The 16,346-nt window shown below is 45.7% G+C and overlaps 1 protein-coding gene across 1 annotated transcript in view; it reads right to left on the reverse strand.

The window, feature by feature from the left end:
• stk11 (serine/threonine kinase 11) overlaps positions 1-12,254 on the reverse strand; it is a 30,923-nt gene extending 18,669 nt beyond the window's left edge. The window contains exons 1-2 of the mRNA XM_080858836.1: positions 12,117-12,254; positions 9,817-10,860 (exon numbers count right to left, since the gene is read on the reverse strand). Of these exons, the coding sequence (XP_080714962.1) occupies positions 9,817-10,100 (284 nt within the window). The 5' untranslated portion in view covers positions 10,101-10,860; positions 12,117-12,254. The remainder of the gene's footprint in view (positions 1-9,816; positions 10,861-12,116) is intronic.
• Between the last annotated feature and the right edge of the window lie 4,092 nt (positions 12,255-16,346).

Consider the following 16,346-nt stretch of genomic DNA (forward strand, 5'->3'; position numbering starts at 1 on the left):
GGGAGGACATCCCCTACCCTCCCCTTATCTCTTCCATCCCCTCCTCTCAGGCTTTTAGCTAGGATTTTTTGAGTGGGGGTCCATTTTGTAATTGAACCTAACACGGCGAAGCCCCGGTGACCCAGCAAAACTAGGGGGGTCTGGGGGCATGCTCCCCCATAAGCTTTTTTTTGAAAATAACCTTTTAAATAGTGTCCTCTAGTGGGTTTAAGGAAGATAAATTTACAAATTTAGATTTATTATATGGTATAAACATATTGAAGACATCCGCTGAGATTTTGTTTTGGATATGTGTGAAGCAGGAGCACCCTGACCTGGGAGAGAAAGCTTAGGAGCAGCTATACCCTTTGCCTCCACATATTTATGTGAGGACTCCTTCTATGCAATGACTGTGATCAAAACAAAGCAGAGAAACAGACTGTGCCTGGAGAAGAGCCTAATCACAGCAGTTGCCTCCCTTTTTTTGAAAATAACCTTTTAAATAGTGTCCTCTAGTGGGTTTTAGGAAGAGAAATTAACAAATGTAGATTTAAAATATGGCACAAAAATAAACATATTGAAGACATCTGCTGAGATAGGTGCTAATTATAGTTAATGTCAGATATCCTCTGTTCAATTTTCAAACTCCCTCACTATATGACTTTTTTTGCTCGAGCAATATTCCATGACAAATGATACGATGCCAACGTGACCGTTTCAGAGTACTTCGTACATTAAAAAAAAAGCCGAGTCTGTTTCTCTGACTGACGTTTCAATTCAAAGTATGTACCTTGTGCTTGCACAGCTCTGTGCCTTTAGGAACTCCTGGGCTATGTTAGCATTGTGTGTGGAGAGAAGGCGCTGTCAGGCGCTCCAAGTTTGAGGCTTTAAAATGCGACAATTCCTTCCATTCAGGCAAGAACGTGCGGTGTTTATCTTCATATTTTCGTTTAGCTTTACGCTTTGCTGGATCCATGGCATTCTTTTAGTAGCTACTGCTAGTCTGGCTACTAGTAACTCTCTGCGACTGGGTGCACACATTAGAATGTTTCATGTTTGGAACATTAACGTTACTTGAAGACATCTCTCTAGATCGCGTGATGACACAATATACATGAATAAATACCCCATTCAAATCGGACAGCTTTTTGTCTGTATTTCGTGCAAAATATGCATTTTAGATGTTTATTTTACAATATGAAAATTCTGTACACCAAGAGAAAAGTCAGTGAGCAGCACTCGCGCTGGAGCCGAGCCACACGTCAGCCGGCAAAGAGCTGCATGGGGCTCGCCACCCCTAATAGCGGTAAACTGTTGTTTTACGTGTTACAACGTGATTACGCTCATTAGCGTTTGAACAATGTTGAGAGTTATTGTGAACACGTTTAAAAAAAATTTGACTGAGTGAAAAAAGGGACGAAAAACTTAAGGCGTTTGTAGGGCGTCTGCCTAAAAGTACTGCGTCCAATTTCTTATTATTTTAGAACAGTGCGTCCAAAAGACGCACGGACGCATGCCTAGCTAAAAGCCTGCCTCCTCTCCTCGCGTCAGCCCCTGTCTTCTCTCCAAGGGTCCTCTTCTCTCCAAGGGTCCTCTCCTCTCCTCCATCCCCTCTCCTCTCCTCCATCCCCTCTCCTCTCCTCCATCTCCTCTCCTCTCCTCCATCCCCTCTCCTCTCCTCTCCTCTCCTCTCCTCTCCTCCCCTCCATCCCTGTCTTCTCTCCCATGCCCTGTGAAAGGGTCCTGCACTCTACAGACCCAATGCTGCCAACGGCTCCACACAAAGGATTGAAAAGAAACACACACATCAAATATCACTGTTATTAGCCGTCTCAAGTTCACGTCTGAAAGATGTGGATGTTGTCTTAGCATCTGAGTGTGAGATGTGGATGTTGTGTTAGCATCTGAGTGTCAGATGTGGATGTTGTGTTAGCGTCTGAGTGTGAGATGTGGATGTTGTGTTAGCATCTGAGTGTCAGATGTGGATGTTGTGTTAGCGTCTGAGTGTGAGATGTGGATGTTGTGTTAGCGTCTGAGTGTGAGATGTGGATGTTGTGTTAGCATCTGAGTGTGAGATGTGGATGTTGTGTTAGCATCTGAGTGTGAGATGTGGATGTTGTGTTAGCATCTGAGTGTGAGATGTGGATGTTGTGTTAGCATCTGAGTGTGAGATGTGGATGTTGTGTTAGCATCTGAGTGTGAGATGTGGATGTTGTGTTAGCATCTAAGTGTGAGATGTGGATGGTGTGCTAGCGTCTGAGTGTAAGATGTGGATGGTGTGCTAGCGTCTGAGTGTAAGATGTAGATGTTGTGCTAGGGATGAGAGTGAGATGCAAGTGTTGTGCTAGCTAGTGTTCCACAGTGTAAGTGTGTGTGTATGTTCATATGTGGAAGAGAGATCTAAATGAACTCATTTCTGAACAGTAGTCTGGTTCCGCCTGGTGTTGCTGGTCCTCTGCTGGACGTAAACGATGAGAGAGAGAAGAGAAAAGAGTACAGGGAAATATGACAAACGGGGAGAGAGAGCGAGTGAGAGAGCAAGAGAGAGAGAGTGTGAGAGAGAGAAGTCAGCGTTTTGTGGTCTTCTGTACAGACTGCAGAACAGACTGCGTCTCTGTGTTGGCCAAAAATAGCTTCTGAATAGAAAGGGCGATGCTGATGCTTACTGCTACATCTGTTAGAGCGTGTCTGTCCTTATCTGTGAGGATGTGTGTGTGTGTGTACTCCACTGGCTGCTGCTGCGCCATGTTCTGTGTGTGTGTGCTTGTGTGTACATCTCTGAGTGTCCATTTCACTGACTGCTGGACTGAATTATGTGCATGCATGTCCGTCTTTTACACACACAGAGACACAGTGAAAGTGCGCACACACAGACAGACAGACAGACACACAGACAGACACACAGACACACAGACACACACACAGAGAGACACACACACACACACACACACACAGACAGACACACCGACAGACACACAGACAGACACACAGACAGACACACAGACACACACACAGAGAGACACACACACACACAGACAGACACACAGACAGACACACAGACAGACACACAGACACACAGACAGACACACAGACAGACACACAGACAGACACACAGACAGACACACAGACACACAGACAGACACACAGACAGACACACAGACAGACACACAGACAGACACACAGACACACAGACAGACACACAGACAGACACACACACACACACACACACAGACCTTCATCTTCACTTGTGTTGGTGTTGCATTCTTTGTCTGGGCAGCCTGATGTGGACTGGAGAGAATTCAGGCCATTGGTGTAGGGGCACTAGTCTAGCTATGTAGTGACAGTCAGTAGTTTTCACTAGTCTAGCTATGTAGTGACAGTCAGTGGTTTTCACTAGTCTAGCTATGTAGTGACAGTCAGTAGTTTTCACTAGTCTAGCTATGTAGTGACAGTCAGTAGTTTTCACTAGTCTAGCTATGTAGTGACAGTCAGTAGTTTTCACTAGTCTAGCTATGTAGTGACAGTCAGTAGTTTTCACTAGTCTAGCTATGTAGAGACAGTCAGTAGTTTTCACTAGTCTAGCTATGTAGTGACAGTCAGTAGTTTTCACTAGTCTAGCTATGTAGTGACAGTCAGTGGTTTTCACTAGTCTAGCTATGTAGTGACAGTCAGTAGTTTTCACTAGTCTAGCTATGTAGTGACAGTCAGTGGTTTTCACTAGTCTAGCTATGTAGTGACAGTCAGTAGTTTTCACTAGTCTAGCTATGTAGTGACAGTCAGTAGTTTTCACTAGTCTAGCTATGTAGTGACTAGGGATGCGTACCGGTACGCCGGACCGGTTCTGGACTTGTAAAAACGTTTAGGTTCAGGTCCAGAAAAACCGAAACCCCAGTGATTCGGTACTGGACTTGTAAAAAATATAGCACTCACATACTATATCCTTTGCGTTCTAGACCATCTTAAACCTTCCATAGATTGCGAAATTCGCGGTGGAAAAAGACATCCCTTTACCGTTACGCACCCGGCCGGACCAAAATGTCACGCAGATTTCGGTGCCTGAGCCGATTTAAATAAATAACAGCAACAAATCATGCAGCTAAATCTTGAAAACTTATGAAAAATGTTGTCTTATAAACAGGAATTATTTCAGGCTGCAACATGAAACACAGGGGCTGCTTCCAAAACAGTAGAAAACTAGCGATAGCTAACTAGCAGTAACGTTAGTGGTGTTAGTATGATCTGTATGAATTATTTTGTATTTTTTTTGCCAGGCAGATTTCGTGGGGCACATTTACAACTGCCCTAGCTCCCACTATAAACTTTGTCCTGTGTCGCTCATTGGTGTTTTCAAAGCAACAGTCTTATGACAATGAAGAGCAGGCAGCATTTCACAGAACAAGAACAAACAGACTAGCCATAAACCTTTTAACAGAGAAAATACCGAAAGGTAAACGATCAAAAGTGTGGCTGTATTTTGCACAAAAAGATTCAAACATTGCGGCGTGCAGCAAATGCAACACAACAATTGCGTAAAGAGGAGAGAAGGTCAACAGCAAATCAGCAACCTCAGACTGACAAATAAACGGAGATTACAGCAAAACGTATCCTAGTCTCTTAAAGGGGCAGTGCACATTTTCTCGTACTCAGTGTGTTCAAGTAAAAAGATTAACTATAAACAGATAGAAAAGAAAGGTATAAACAAATCAGAAATGGTGAAATTTCATGAAATAAATAATACAATACAAACAAAATAATACATTTTTGACTCCAAAGGCAAATATGCTCATATTTTTGCAAAATAAGTTTGAAGCTGTAGTGTGTGTGTGTGTGTGTTTTTTGTACTTATTTATATTTATTTAAGTAGACTATAAACTGTTGTTTACAGTTAATATAATGTTCATAGTTTGAAGTAAAAAAAAAAAAAAAAAAGCTGTAGTTTGAAGCCAAATGTTTTGTATGTATTTATATTAATAGTATACTTTAAACAGTTCATAAATTCAAATATGCCATGGGTTCGGGTCCGGACTTATTAGGTCCGGACCTGAACCTAAACCTCTGGATTCGAATTAGGACCTGAACCTGAACGTGGGTTTAGGTATGCATCCCTAGTAGTGACAGTCAGTAGTTTTCACTAGTCTAGCTATGTAGTGACAGTCAGTAGTTTTCACTAGTCTAGCTATGTAGTGACAGTCAGTAGTTTTCACTAGTCTAGCTATGTAGTGACAGTCAGTAGTTTTCACTAGTCTAGCTATTAGGGCTGGGGGTAAACGATTATTTTCAAAACGATTAATCTGGCGATTATTTTATCGAATAGTCGACTAATCTAACGACTAATTGGACGATTAGTCTAACGATTATTTTTCTGTTGCTCGATTAAAACCATAATGTATCTCAAATAAATACCCCAAAAAATCTTAATAATATACTTTAATGAGCACCGTTTTGCACAGCAAAAGTCCAACAATGCATTTCATGTTTATCTAGAGTTCACAGTAAAAATGTTTGGTACTCAAATGAGCCCTATCACATTTGGATGTGGTGCTCATTAATTTAAATGTTTTCAGTGCTTATAAAAACATTCATTCATTGATGAGCACTGCGCACCACCTTATGTTCAGCCCTGTCCTGGACATTGCTTGGCTGCATTAGTTGACATTGGCGATCTAACGTGGTGGGGAATCATGATTCATACTACAAGCTGGCCAACGTTAGTCTAATGTTATGTGTTTGACTCGTAAATGACCACAGCATGAGTTAGCTCTCTGTGCCGTTTGTTGGTGCTTGGTTGGCGTGTTCTGCAGCCGTAAGTTAACGTTTACCAAACTGACACAGCTGTCTAGCCGCTGCCGCTATAGTAGCTAGCTAACGTAACTACTAGCAACCAAGCACGAACAAACCGCACGGAGAGCTAAGAAGATAGTTAGCTAGCACCACCGAAGTGCGCAGAGCTCAAGCTACACAACACACTTAACAAACGTTAAATACGAGAAAATAGGGTGCGTTTGAGAATGGAGATAGAAACGCACCCCATTGTCTCTCGTGAAGGGGACAATAAGTAACGTTGGTTACATTAATTTAACGTTTGTTCAGTGTGTTGTGTAGCTTGAGCTCTGCGCATTTCGGTGGTGCTAGCAAACTATAGCTCTCCGTGCAGTTTGTTCGTGCTTGGTTGCTAGTAGTTAACGTTAGCTAGCTACTAGTGTGTCAGTTTAGTTAACGTTAACTTACGGCTGCAGAACACGGCAACTAAGCATGAACAAACGGCACAGAGAGCTAAGTCATGGTGTTGGTCAGCTTATAGTATGTATCATGATTCACTACGTTAGATCGCCAATATCAACTAATTGCGCCAAGCAATTCCCTGGGTTTCTGCTCTCTCAGTCCTTGCGCAATGTTTGTTTCTGTTTGGGTCAACCACGTTGACGCTTCGCCATCAACGTAAAAATATGGCGTCGACGTAATTTTGAAATCGATGCGTCGACATCATCGACGCATCGCTACAGCACTACTACCTATGTAGTGACAGTCAGTAGTTTTCACTAGTCTAGCTATGTAGTGACAGTCAGTAGTTTTCACTAGTCTAGCTATGTAGTGACAGTCAGTAGTTTTTAGTTTTTGAATGTTTGTATTTGTCTGGGCTGTCTCGACAGATACCGCTGCTCTCTTACAGTGCGGGCTGGTTGTGGTGTGTGTGTGTGTGTGTGTGTGTGTGTGTATGAGTCTGCTGTCCCCATCGTGACCCCTTGTCTCTTCCTCATTGCCGAGGGTCATGTCTGGAATTCCAGAGGCAGCGCCATGGAAACAGAAGAGACGTTGCGCAACACTCCCTGCCAGCATGTACCCAGTCCAGCGTGCCACTCCGGGCCGTTTTAGGGACAAGTCAATGCCAATGCCACGCACCGCTGCAAATCACTAAGACTGACTACTCCGCCATCCACAACACCAGCATACACACCCACAATGCTCTCTCTCTCTCTCTCTCTCTCTCTCTCTCTCTCTCTCTCTCTCTCTCTCTCTCTCTCTCTCTCTCTCTCTCTCTCTCTCTCTCTCTCTCTCTCTCTCTCTCTCTCTCTCTCTCTCTCTCTCTCTCTCTCTCTCTCTCTCTCTCTCTCTCTCTCTCTCTCTCTCTCTCTCTCTCTCTCTCTCTCTCTCTCTCTCTCTCTCTCTCTCTCTCTCTCTCTCTCTCTCTCTCTCTCTCTCTCTCTCTCAAGGCAGTCACGTTTTGCAAAAGTCACGTTTGAAGGAGATTGAACAAACCCATGAATCATATGAATGCGATCCGCTTATCATACCATACCAACTTAACTGGGTAGTCTTTACAACCTGACTGTCAGTTTCTCTCAGACACACACACACACCTGATCCAGGCACTGCCACACACACACACACACACACACACACACACACACACACACACACAGGGCTCTGATAACCCCACCTCAGGGCACTACATAAATGAGCCACCAGACTCTGCACTATTCACACACACACAGATATCAGTGAAGGCATACACTCTCCTCTGCTCAAAAGTGTGATGTAATGCACCATACCGTCTCACGTACACGCACACACACACACACACACAAACACACACACACACTGAGGCAACCTATGACTCAAGTCAGCAACACAAGCACCCTCAGGGAAGATGGCCCACAATACCAAACTTGACCACAAATGCAAAGACATTTAATGGGGTAGTTTTTTTACTTTCTTCATTTACTTGTTCTGTTTTCTTCTGCTTGTAGACGCCGCACGTGAACAACAGACATGCAACTCGTGAGTCATCGCCAACTCTTGCTTGGCCTTTTTCAGCTATATAAAGCCTGAGCCCCAGGCACCGCACCACACACACACACACACACACACACACAAACACTAGCAGTATTCAAACTGGCAAAAATTCATATTTAAGCACACAGTAACACCTCACATATTGACATGCTTACTTACAAGCTTCAACCCAATAATCATACAGAAAGAGGCAGAAAACAGTCACACACACACACACACACACACACACACACACACACACACACACACACAGGCAAGCACCCTCTCACCGTGATTAATTAAGTGCTTCATGTGATTAAAAAACCCTGGCAGCTCTAGAAAAGGGGAGGATGAGGCAAAGTGGAGTGGGTGTGTGTGTGTGTGTGTGTGTGAGTACAACCTAAGAGTGTACAAGAGGGTGTGTGTGTGTGTGTGTGTGTGTGTGTGAGTACATGGGTGTGATGCTATGGGGTATGAACTCAGAAGATCAGGTTGGGTAATCCTGCTCTGCCATCTACGCACTACTAGTCATTACCTTAAGCATGCATTTCAACAAGACCAACCAGGGCCATGTATGGCACAGGAACATGTCCCAATACTGTAGGTATCACACCTCCAAAGGAAAGGACACTGTTCTGTTTAAAGACAACAGGAACTAGTGTGCAGTTTAAGGACGACCTGAACCTATGTGCGTTTGGACATCAGCACCTCCTCCCCTGTGAGACTCTGGGGTGGGGCTCATAGCACCTCCTCCCCTGTGAGACTCTGGGGTGGGGCTCATAGCACCTCCTCCCCTGTGAGAGACTGGGGTGGGGCTCTGGGGTGGGGCTCATAGCGCCTCCTCCCCTGTGAGAGTCTGGGGTGGGGCTCATAGCACCTCCTCCCCTGTGAGACTCTGGGGTGGGGCTCATAGCACCTCCTCCCCTGTGAGACTCTGGGGTGGGGCTCATAGCACCTCCTCCCCTGTGAGAGTCTGGGGTGGGGCTCATAGCACCTCCTCCCCTGTGAGAGTCTGGGGTGGGGCTCATAGCACCTCCTCCCCTGTGAGAGTCTGGGGTGGGGCTCATAGCACCTCCTCCCCTGTGAGAGTCTGGGGTGGGGCTCATAGCACCTCCTCCCCTGTGAGACTCTGGGGTGGGGCTCATAGCACCTCCTCCCCTGTGAGACTCTGGGGTGGGGCTCAAACGCAGTGGAAGGCAACAACAAGCGCCATCTTTTTTTTATTTTCACAGTGAACATAGCGAAAGGAACTTTAGCTTACAGAGTTAACATGTCATATCATGGATTAACACAATCAAAATGTTAGCTGAAATATAAGCTTTAATTTATCAACAGTGATGTTGGTATTTTCATTTATCAAGTAAGTACAGCTCCCTCAAAGCCATTGTGTTAGAGCAGCAAAATGTAACTGTCGATTAAACCTTGGGGGAATCTTAACATCACCTAAAATATCTCTGGTTTAAGATTCTAGTGTCAGTGCTGTATCGTTACTTTGTCATGTTCAGAAATGACATTGCATTCAATGAGTAAAATCATCAGGCTACGTGAACTTGTATCCGGAAGTTCCTGCACCGTGGTGGGAAACCAAAAGACTAAAGGGGCTGAGCAGCCTGTCAGTTTCAGTAACACGCTCGCTCACACACACACACACACACACACACACACACACACACACACACACACACACACACACACACACACACACACACACACACACACACACACACACACACACACACACACACACACACACACACACACACACACACACACACACACACACACACACACACACACACACACACACACACACACACACACACACGAGTTCCTGCGGGAGGGAGGGAAGGAGAGAGAGAGACAGGGACACAGGAAGGGAAACGGCATGAGTAAAAGCAGTATGAGAGTAAAGATGGAGGGATGGCCAGACCACCAGGGACAGCAGCAGAAAGAGGGTGAGAGGGGTGCACACTGCTGCAGGCGTGACAGGGAGCAACAGGGAGCAGGAGGAGCAGGAGGGGAAAATGAAAGTGAAAGTGAACGCAGAGCCGCTCGCTCACTCACTTCTTGACGTTGGCCTCTCCATTGGGGATGCGGCGCAGCTTCTTCTTCTTGAGGATCTTGACGGCGCGTCGGCACAGCGTGTCGGAGTCCAGCATCTCCTTCACCTTGCCGTAGGAGCCCTCCCCCAGCAGGTCCCCCATCAGGTACTTGCCGATGAGCTTGGCGCGCTTGCGCCGCGGCTGGTAGATCACCTCCGTGGAGTCGATGCGGTGGATGAACGTGTCCATGCCCATCAGCTCGTTCTCCCCCAGGTAGTCCATGTGCTGCAGGTCGCCCGCGCTCATCGCTGGTCACCGCCGGGTCCGATCGACACGCAAACGCTACGCTACGCTTCTGCTGCTACTGCTGAAGGGGAAGCCCCTTAGGATAGGCCTGCTACAGTGTGTGTTTGTGTGTGTGTGTGTGTGTGTGTGTGTGTGTGTGTATCCTGGTGCAACAGGAATACAGTTCAATTTAAAAACACTAGCGGCATCGGGGAGGGGGTCTGCTGAGCCTGAGTTTGGACGTGGAACACATCACCTGCTCCTCTCGCAGAAATCAAGGACAAGCACCAGACTCTTCCCTAGACGCCCAGTGCAGAGGGATGGAGAAACTAATAGGAAAGAGCAAAAGTCCTTTCTCGTTTACTGAAAGTTGTTTGTCGCGAGTTCTGTTGGGTGCTGACTTAGACCTTTACTGAGAGGTGGCAGAAACCCAGGATCTGGCATTCGAGTGAATTTACATATAGCTCCATTCTTCGCTGGGTCAACTCCATTGGAGGGCAAGGGATAGCCTGTTGAGGATTACGCCACTGCTCCTGCACAAATCTGTGCAAAACTAGTCAGAAAGCCCAGGTTTTCCGAGATTCTTGGCAAGCAGTCAGTTTTTGCTACATCAGAGGCGCATCAGTGACTCCACGGCGATACACTTACAAAACCATGGCTACAGAAGTGCAACACAAAAATAAACTTCCTCTTTGGTACTTCAGAGCCGGGGCATTTCATTCCTCTTTATAATAAACCCGAATCCGCCGATCTATCCCGTAAATGACACTTCCAATTATACCTGTAATAAAAACATAATACTGTTAACTATGCCATAGCCGGTAGGGGATCACATCAACGGTTATGTTCCAAGCTACATTAGCTGGCTAGCGACAGCTGGCTAATACTGAGGTTAACTTTATATTAAACTATCTATAGATGAATTAGATACCGCAGGAAACTGTGCCAGCACAGTAACAAATACGTTCTAGATTAAATGTAGCCTACTAACAACAGCTACTCGTAGCAGGTACACTCGCATAACAGCACTACTTTCCCAAATATCATGGCAAACTGTTCATCGTCCATTAGTCACCAGTAACTTAACGGTTAACATTAACGATAATTGACGTTCTACCAAACTACGTCGTCTGTAATCAAGGCAAGCTGGATGTAAAGTAATCACAAATTACTTTAAAAAGACTGACACTGGTTTAGGCACTGACCATCGACAAAATGTAGTCCTGGAAATGTACTGCTCGTCACGTAATGGTGTTTTAGCAGGCTGACAACACAACCGTGAATTACTAAAGAATTACTTGGGGCTATCATCACTTGACTATGATATTTCCACAGGAGCATTATGGGCAGAACCTGCTAGCTAATATCAAGGCTAGTTTGGTTAGCGAACAGGGTGCATCGCTCATAGAGATGACAGTCCTCGATAAACAAATGGAATGAGATTTAGTACACCAAATTTCTTGGCATACAAATACATTATTGTAATCGCATTATGAGGAATCCAACTACGGTAGGATAAGCATGGACCTGGCTTAAATTATGTTTACACAAAACTCAGAGGCTCTTAGAGGGTAAGTCATAAAAAACTTGACTAGCTAGCTAGACATTTTCACTACTTGCCCACAAAATGTTACTAGCGGTCGGTTAGCTTAATCGGACTCGCAGTACTGGAAGGCAAGCACGCTTCCTTGACTTTTTAAACGCTAGTTTAACTCTTCCAGTCCCGTACAACCATTGTAACCAATGAAACGAGATAACAAGCCTCACAGTCAACATTGGCAATACTCTACACTTAAAGCATCCGCCGATATTCTGTAAAATCAATCGTACTTACGCTTACTCCCCACAAATTAATTTAACCGGTCCCAACACTGGAAGTTGAAGTAAGCTAGCAAGCTAGCGTAATAGCTAACATTTATGTTGTAAAGTCCGTAGGTAACAGCGGCTAGCTGAGACAGGCTAACTGCTGTGCGGGTTAGCCGATGGTGGTTGTACTGTATAGCGGGGTTAATATAATCAGTAATGGTAATTGCGTACCTTTGTTTTTGGATATTCAAATGCTGCAGACTTGCTTGAGTTCTCTTCCTGGCTTTGTTTTTCCTCACGAAGTTGTCACTGTATGCATAATTCTTAGCTTGATATCTGCTCCTACTAATGCAGCTGCTATACGGATGCCGCCATCTTGTTTACCTCCCCCCTCGTTCTGATACATCCAAATACCAACCTCCAGCGTCAGTGCGTCAACTCTCTCATTGGGTTTGTAGGTATCAGCCTTCTCTCTGGAGAAAAAACAGGGGTGGGGGGCCATGTCAACAATGAGAGAACATACAAATTAGTTTATCAAACCAGCTGTTACATTGTGTAGGTACAAGGATGAAAGCTTATTTGAGAATATTACACACACGGCATGTAAAAAGCTGGTTTGTCACATCCAATTCCTAATGTAAAGACTGTATATTTTAAAATGGTAAACTCACAGTTCACTTGAGAAAGTTTACTCCCAATAACAGTATATTTTGGGGGGGCCTTCAATATAATACTATCAGATTGTATGTTGTTCCTTCTTTAAAAGTTACTCTGTTCGGAACAGACTGTTCCTGGCAAGGGAGCCTGCATGCACTGTGAATGTCTACAGGCTAGTTTAGTTAAAAGCATAGGCCAGATTTTCAACTGACCATGACAGCGTAAAGAGGCGGGCCACTGCGTAACTGTGTTTAATCATCTGTAAACTACATGACTGTACTGTGATGAAACACACCAATGCTGGTGGTAATATTGACAAAAGTATTAATTGAAAATAAATTGACCAGTTGGCACATATCTACGTCATGAAATGGGATGTCCACCTCCACCAGTGCCTGCCCATGAATGTGACTCTTATTTTCAATCGCTGATTGAGACTCATCAGTTGGCGTATTCGACTGGTGCTGCACTGGCCTTAAGTGCTGCACAATGTTTTATTCACCTGAGTTCACACCGCCTTCCATATAACACCCAGTGTAGCACCTTTTACAGAGGGAAACGAGCTCACAGCCAAGTGCCCCATGGTCACGTGATAAATCAAAATGGCCGGCGTGAACGAATCTACATCAACCCCCCCCCCCCTCGTTCTCCCTCCCGCTGCAGTAGGTCCTGTCTGAATGCAGTAGGTCCTGTCTGAATGCAGTAGGTCCTGTCTGAATGCAGTAGGTCCTGTCTGAATTCAGTAGGTCCTGTCTGAATGCAGTAGGTCCTGTCTGAATGCAGTAGGTCCTGTCTGAATGCAGTAGGTCCTCTCTGAATGCAGTAGGTCCTGTCTGAATGCAGTAGGTCCTGTCTGAATGCAGTCCTGTCTGAATGCAGTAGGTCCTGTCTGAATGCAGTAGGTCCTCTCTGAATGCAGTAGGTCCTGTCTGAATGCAGTAGGTCCTGTCTGAATGCAGTAGGTCCTGTCTGAATGCAGTAGGTCCTGTCCGAATGCAGTAGGTCCTGTCTGATCAGTAGGTCCTGTCTGAATGCAGTAGGTCCTGTCTGAATGCAGTAGGTCCTGTCTGAATTCAGTAGGTCCTGTCTGAATGCAGTAGGTCCTGTCTGAATGCAGTAGGTCCTGTCTGAATGCAGTAGGTCCTGTCTGAATGCAGTAGGTCCTCTCTGAATGCAGTAGGTCCTGTCTGAATGCAGTAGGTCCTCTCTGAATGCAGTAGGTCCTCTCTGAATGCAGTAGGTCCTGTCTGAATGCAGTAGGTCCTCTCTGAATGCAGTAGGTCCTGTCTGAATGCAGTAGGTCCTGTCTGAATTCAGTAGGTCCTGTCTGAATGCAGTAGGTCCTGTCCGAATGCTAAGTTTGAGGAGATCTATGATTATGATCACGTGATCACGCTGTCGGGCACCGCTAAGGCCGTGTTTCTGTTTGACTGGTTGTGGTGAGTGGAGAACTTGTGGTGGCGTTAAGGAGCAGCACTGCAGAGGCCCAGTGGAACAGGCCTATTCACAGGAGTTTATACCGGACCCCCCCCCCCAGACTGGCCCAATGGAACAGGCCTATTCACAGGAGTTTATACCGGACCCCCCCCCCCAGACTGGCCCAATGGAACAGGCCTATTCACAGGAGTTTATACCGAACATGTAAGTACGTCAAAGTAAATGCATGTGAAACTCCAAACTGCCACTCATCTATTAGCAACCTTTAAATATCATATCATAGATTAGGTTGGCGGGTATCTGTTTGATGACTCTGTTTAGAAAAGCCTTTTATTTCAATGCTGAACTGTGGGAATGTGATATTGGTTACCAGTGGCTTTAATGTGTCAGGTGTGCCCATAGCTACTGCTAAGGCCCCCATTCCCATTGGCAGCCGCGGCCCTGGTGTGTGTGTGTGTGTGTGTGTGTGTGTGTGTGTGTGTGTGTGTGACGGGGTATGGTGTAGTATATCACGCTGTGTCTTTATACTACTGACTTCCCAAGCATGTCCGACTGGCTGCTTGGTGCGGGCACTAAATATATACAACAGCCCCACGAAGCTGGCAGCCACGGAGGAGCGGGCGGTAACAGAATCCCTCTGGCCCACCAAGGTGACCAGTTATGAGGTGAATCCAACATCAAAGAGAATCCTTTTGTGAATGGCCTTAATATGACACTCAGCTACACTGTACAGCATTAACATTACACTCAACTACAGAGTGGCGATGCTTCCTCATGAATGACACTACTCATTTGTGCACAGATTCAAGTTTTTAGAGGGACAAAACCACTTCATTTCTCCCTTAAACAGGGATGATTGACCCATTGAATTACAGCTAAAAAAGGCTTTGTATTACCTTAATACTAAGTCAGTATAGTGAGCAGAAATCAACTAGCAAAAAGCTGGGAATAACTATAGACTATAGTCTTATAAAATTGGAATATGTACTGTTAAAGTAGACTAAATGTGAAGTAGACCACCCCACCCCCCCACCATGCATACCTCTCTGGTAATGTTGAGCATTAACACTTACGTCTGCACGATCGTTGTTAAGTTATGATGAACGACCCCCTAGCTTACCTCCTGTCCCCTGTGCACACACACACACACACACACACACACACACACACACACACACACACACACACACACACACACACACACACACACACACACACACACACACACACACATAGCTTCTGCTTAGCTAGCCTATCTGGGATATATTTAACATGTGTTGATCCCAGGAAATGGCAAAGGAAGGTTCTGATTACAGCCCTCCCTGCACTGCGTCCCCCCCCCCCCATCTCTCTCCACTGCTACTCAAGCCAACCTTCCTCTCCCGACACACACACACACACACACACACACACACACACACACTCCCCCCATCTCTCTCCACTGCTAGTCAAGCCAACCTTCCTCTCCCGACACACACACACACACACACTCCCCCCATCTCTCTCCACTGCTAGTCAAGCCAACCTTCCTCTCCCTACACACACACACACACACACACACACTCCCCCCATCTCTCTCCACTGCTAGTCAAGCCAACCTTCCTCTCCCGACACACACACACACACACACACACACACACACACACTCCCCCCATCTCTCTCCACTGCTAGTCAAGCCAACCTTCCTCTCCCTACACACACACACACACACACACACACACACACACTCCCCCCATCTCTCTCCACTGCTAGTCAAGCCAACCTTCCTCTCCCGACACACACACACACACACACACACACACACACTCCCCCCATCTCTCTCCACTGCTACTCAAGCCAACCTTCCTCTCCCGACACACACACACACACACACACACACACACACACACACACACACTCCCCCCATCTCTCTCCACTGCTAGTCAAGCCAACCTTCCTCTCCCGACAATACCCTATTGCCCTACTTCCCCCCCCCCCTCACCAGCAGTGAGCCCTTCATCAACCCCCAACATTCCCTGCCAGGCCACTAGTGAAGGCTCACCCAGAAGATAGGTCAACCAGCCTGAGACTCTAACCGCTGTAGGAGTAGCAGCTCTGTATGTCCTAGGGATGACAAATGTAGTATTTTATTCATGTTTAAACACTCTGCTCTTGAGGTACGTCAGCTAAAATCACTACAAACCAGAACCCCTTCACTTATATTACCATTAGAAATGATTTAGATTTTTTTCTGTGGGAAAATGAAGTAGATTTGTGCACAGATTGAAGTTTTTAGAGGGGCAAAACCACTTGATTTCTCCCATAGGACGATTGTCCCCTCAAATTACAGCTGAAAAGGCTCTTTGTTAAACCTTCATTTCCAAATAT

The sequence above is a fragment of the Sprattus sprattus genome (assembly GCF_963457725.1).
Source record: "Sprattus sprattus genome assembly, chromosome: 20".
Lineage (NCBI taxonomy): Eukaryota > Metazoa > Chordata > Actinopteri > Clupeiformes > Clupeidae > Sprattus > Sprattus sprattus.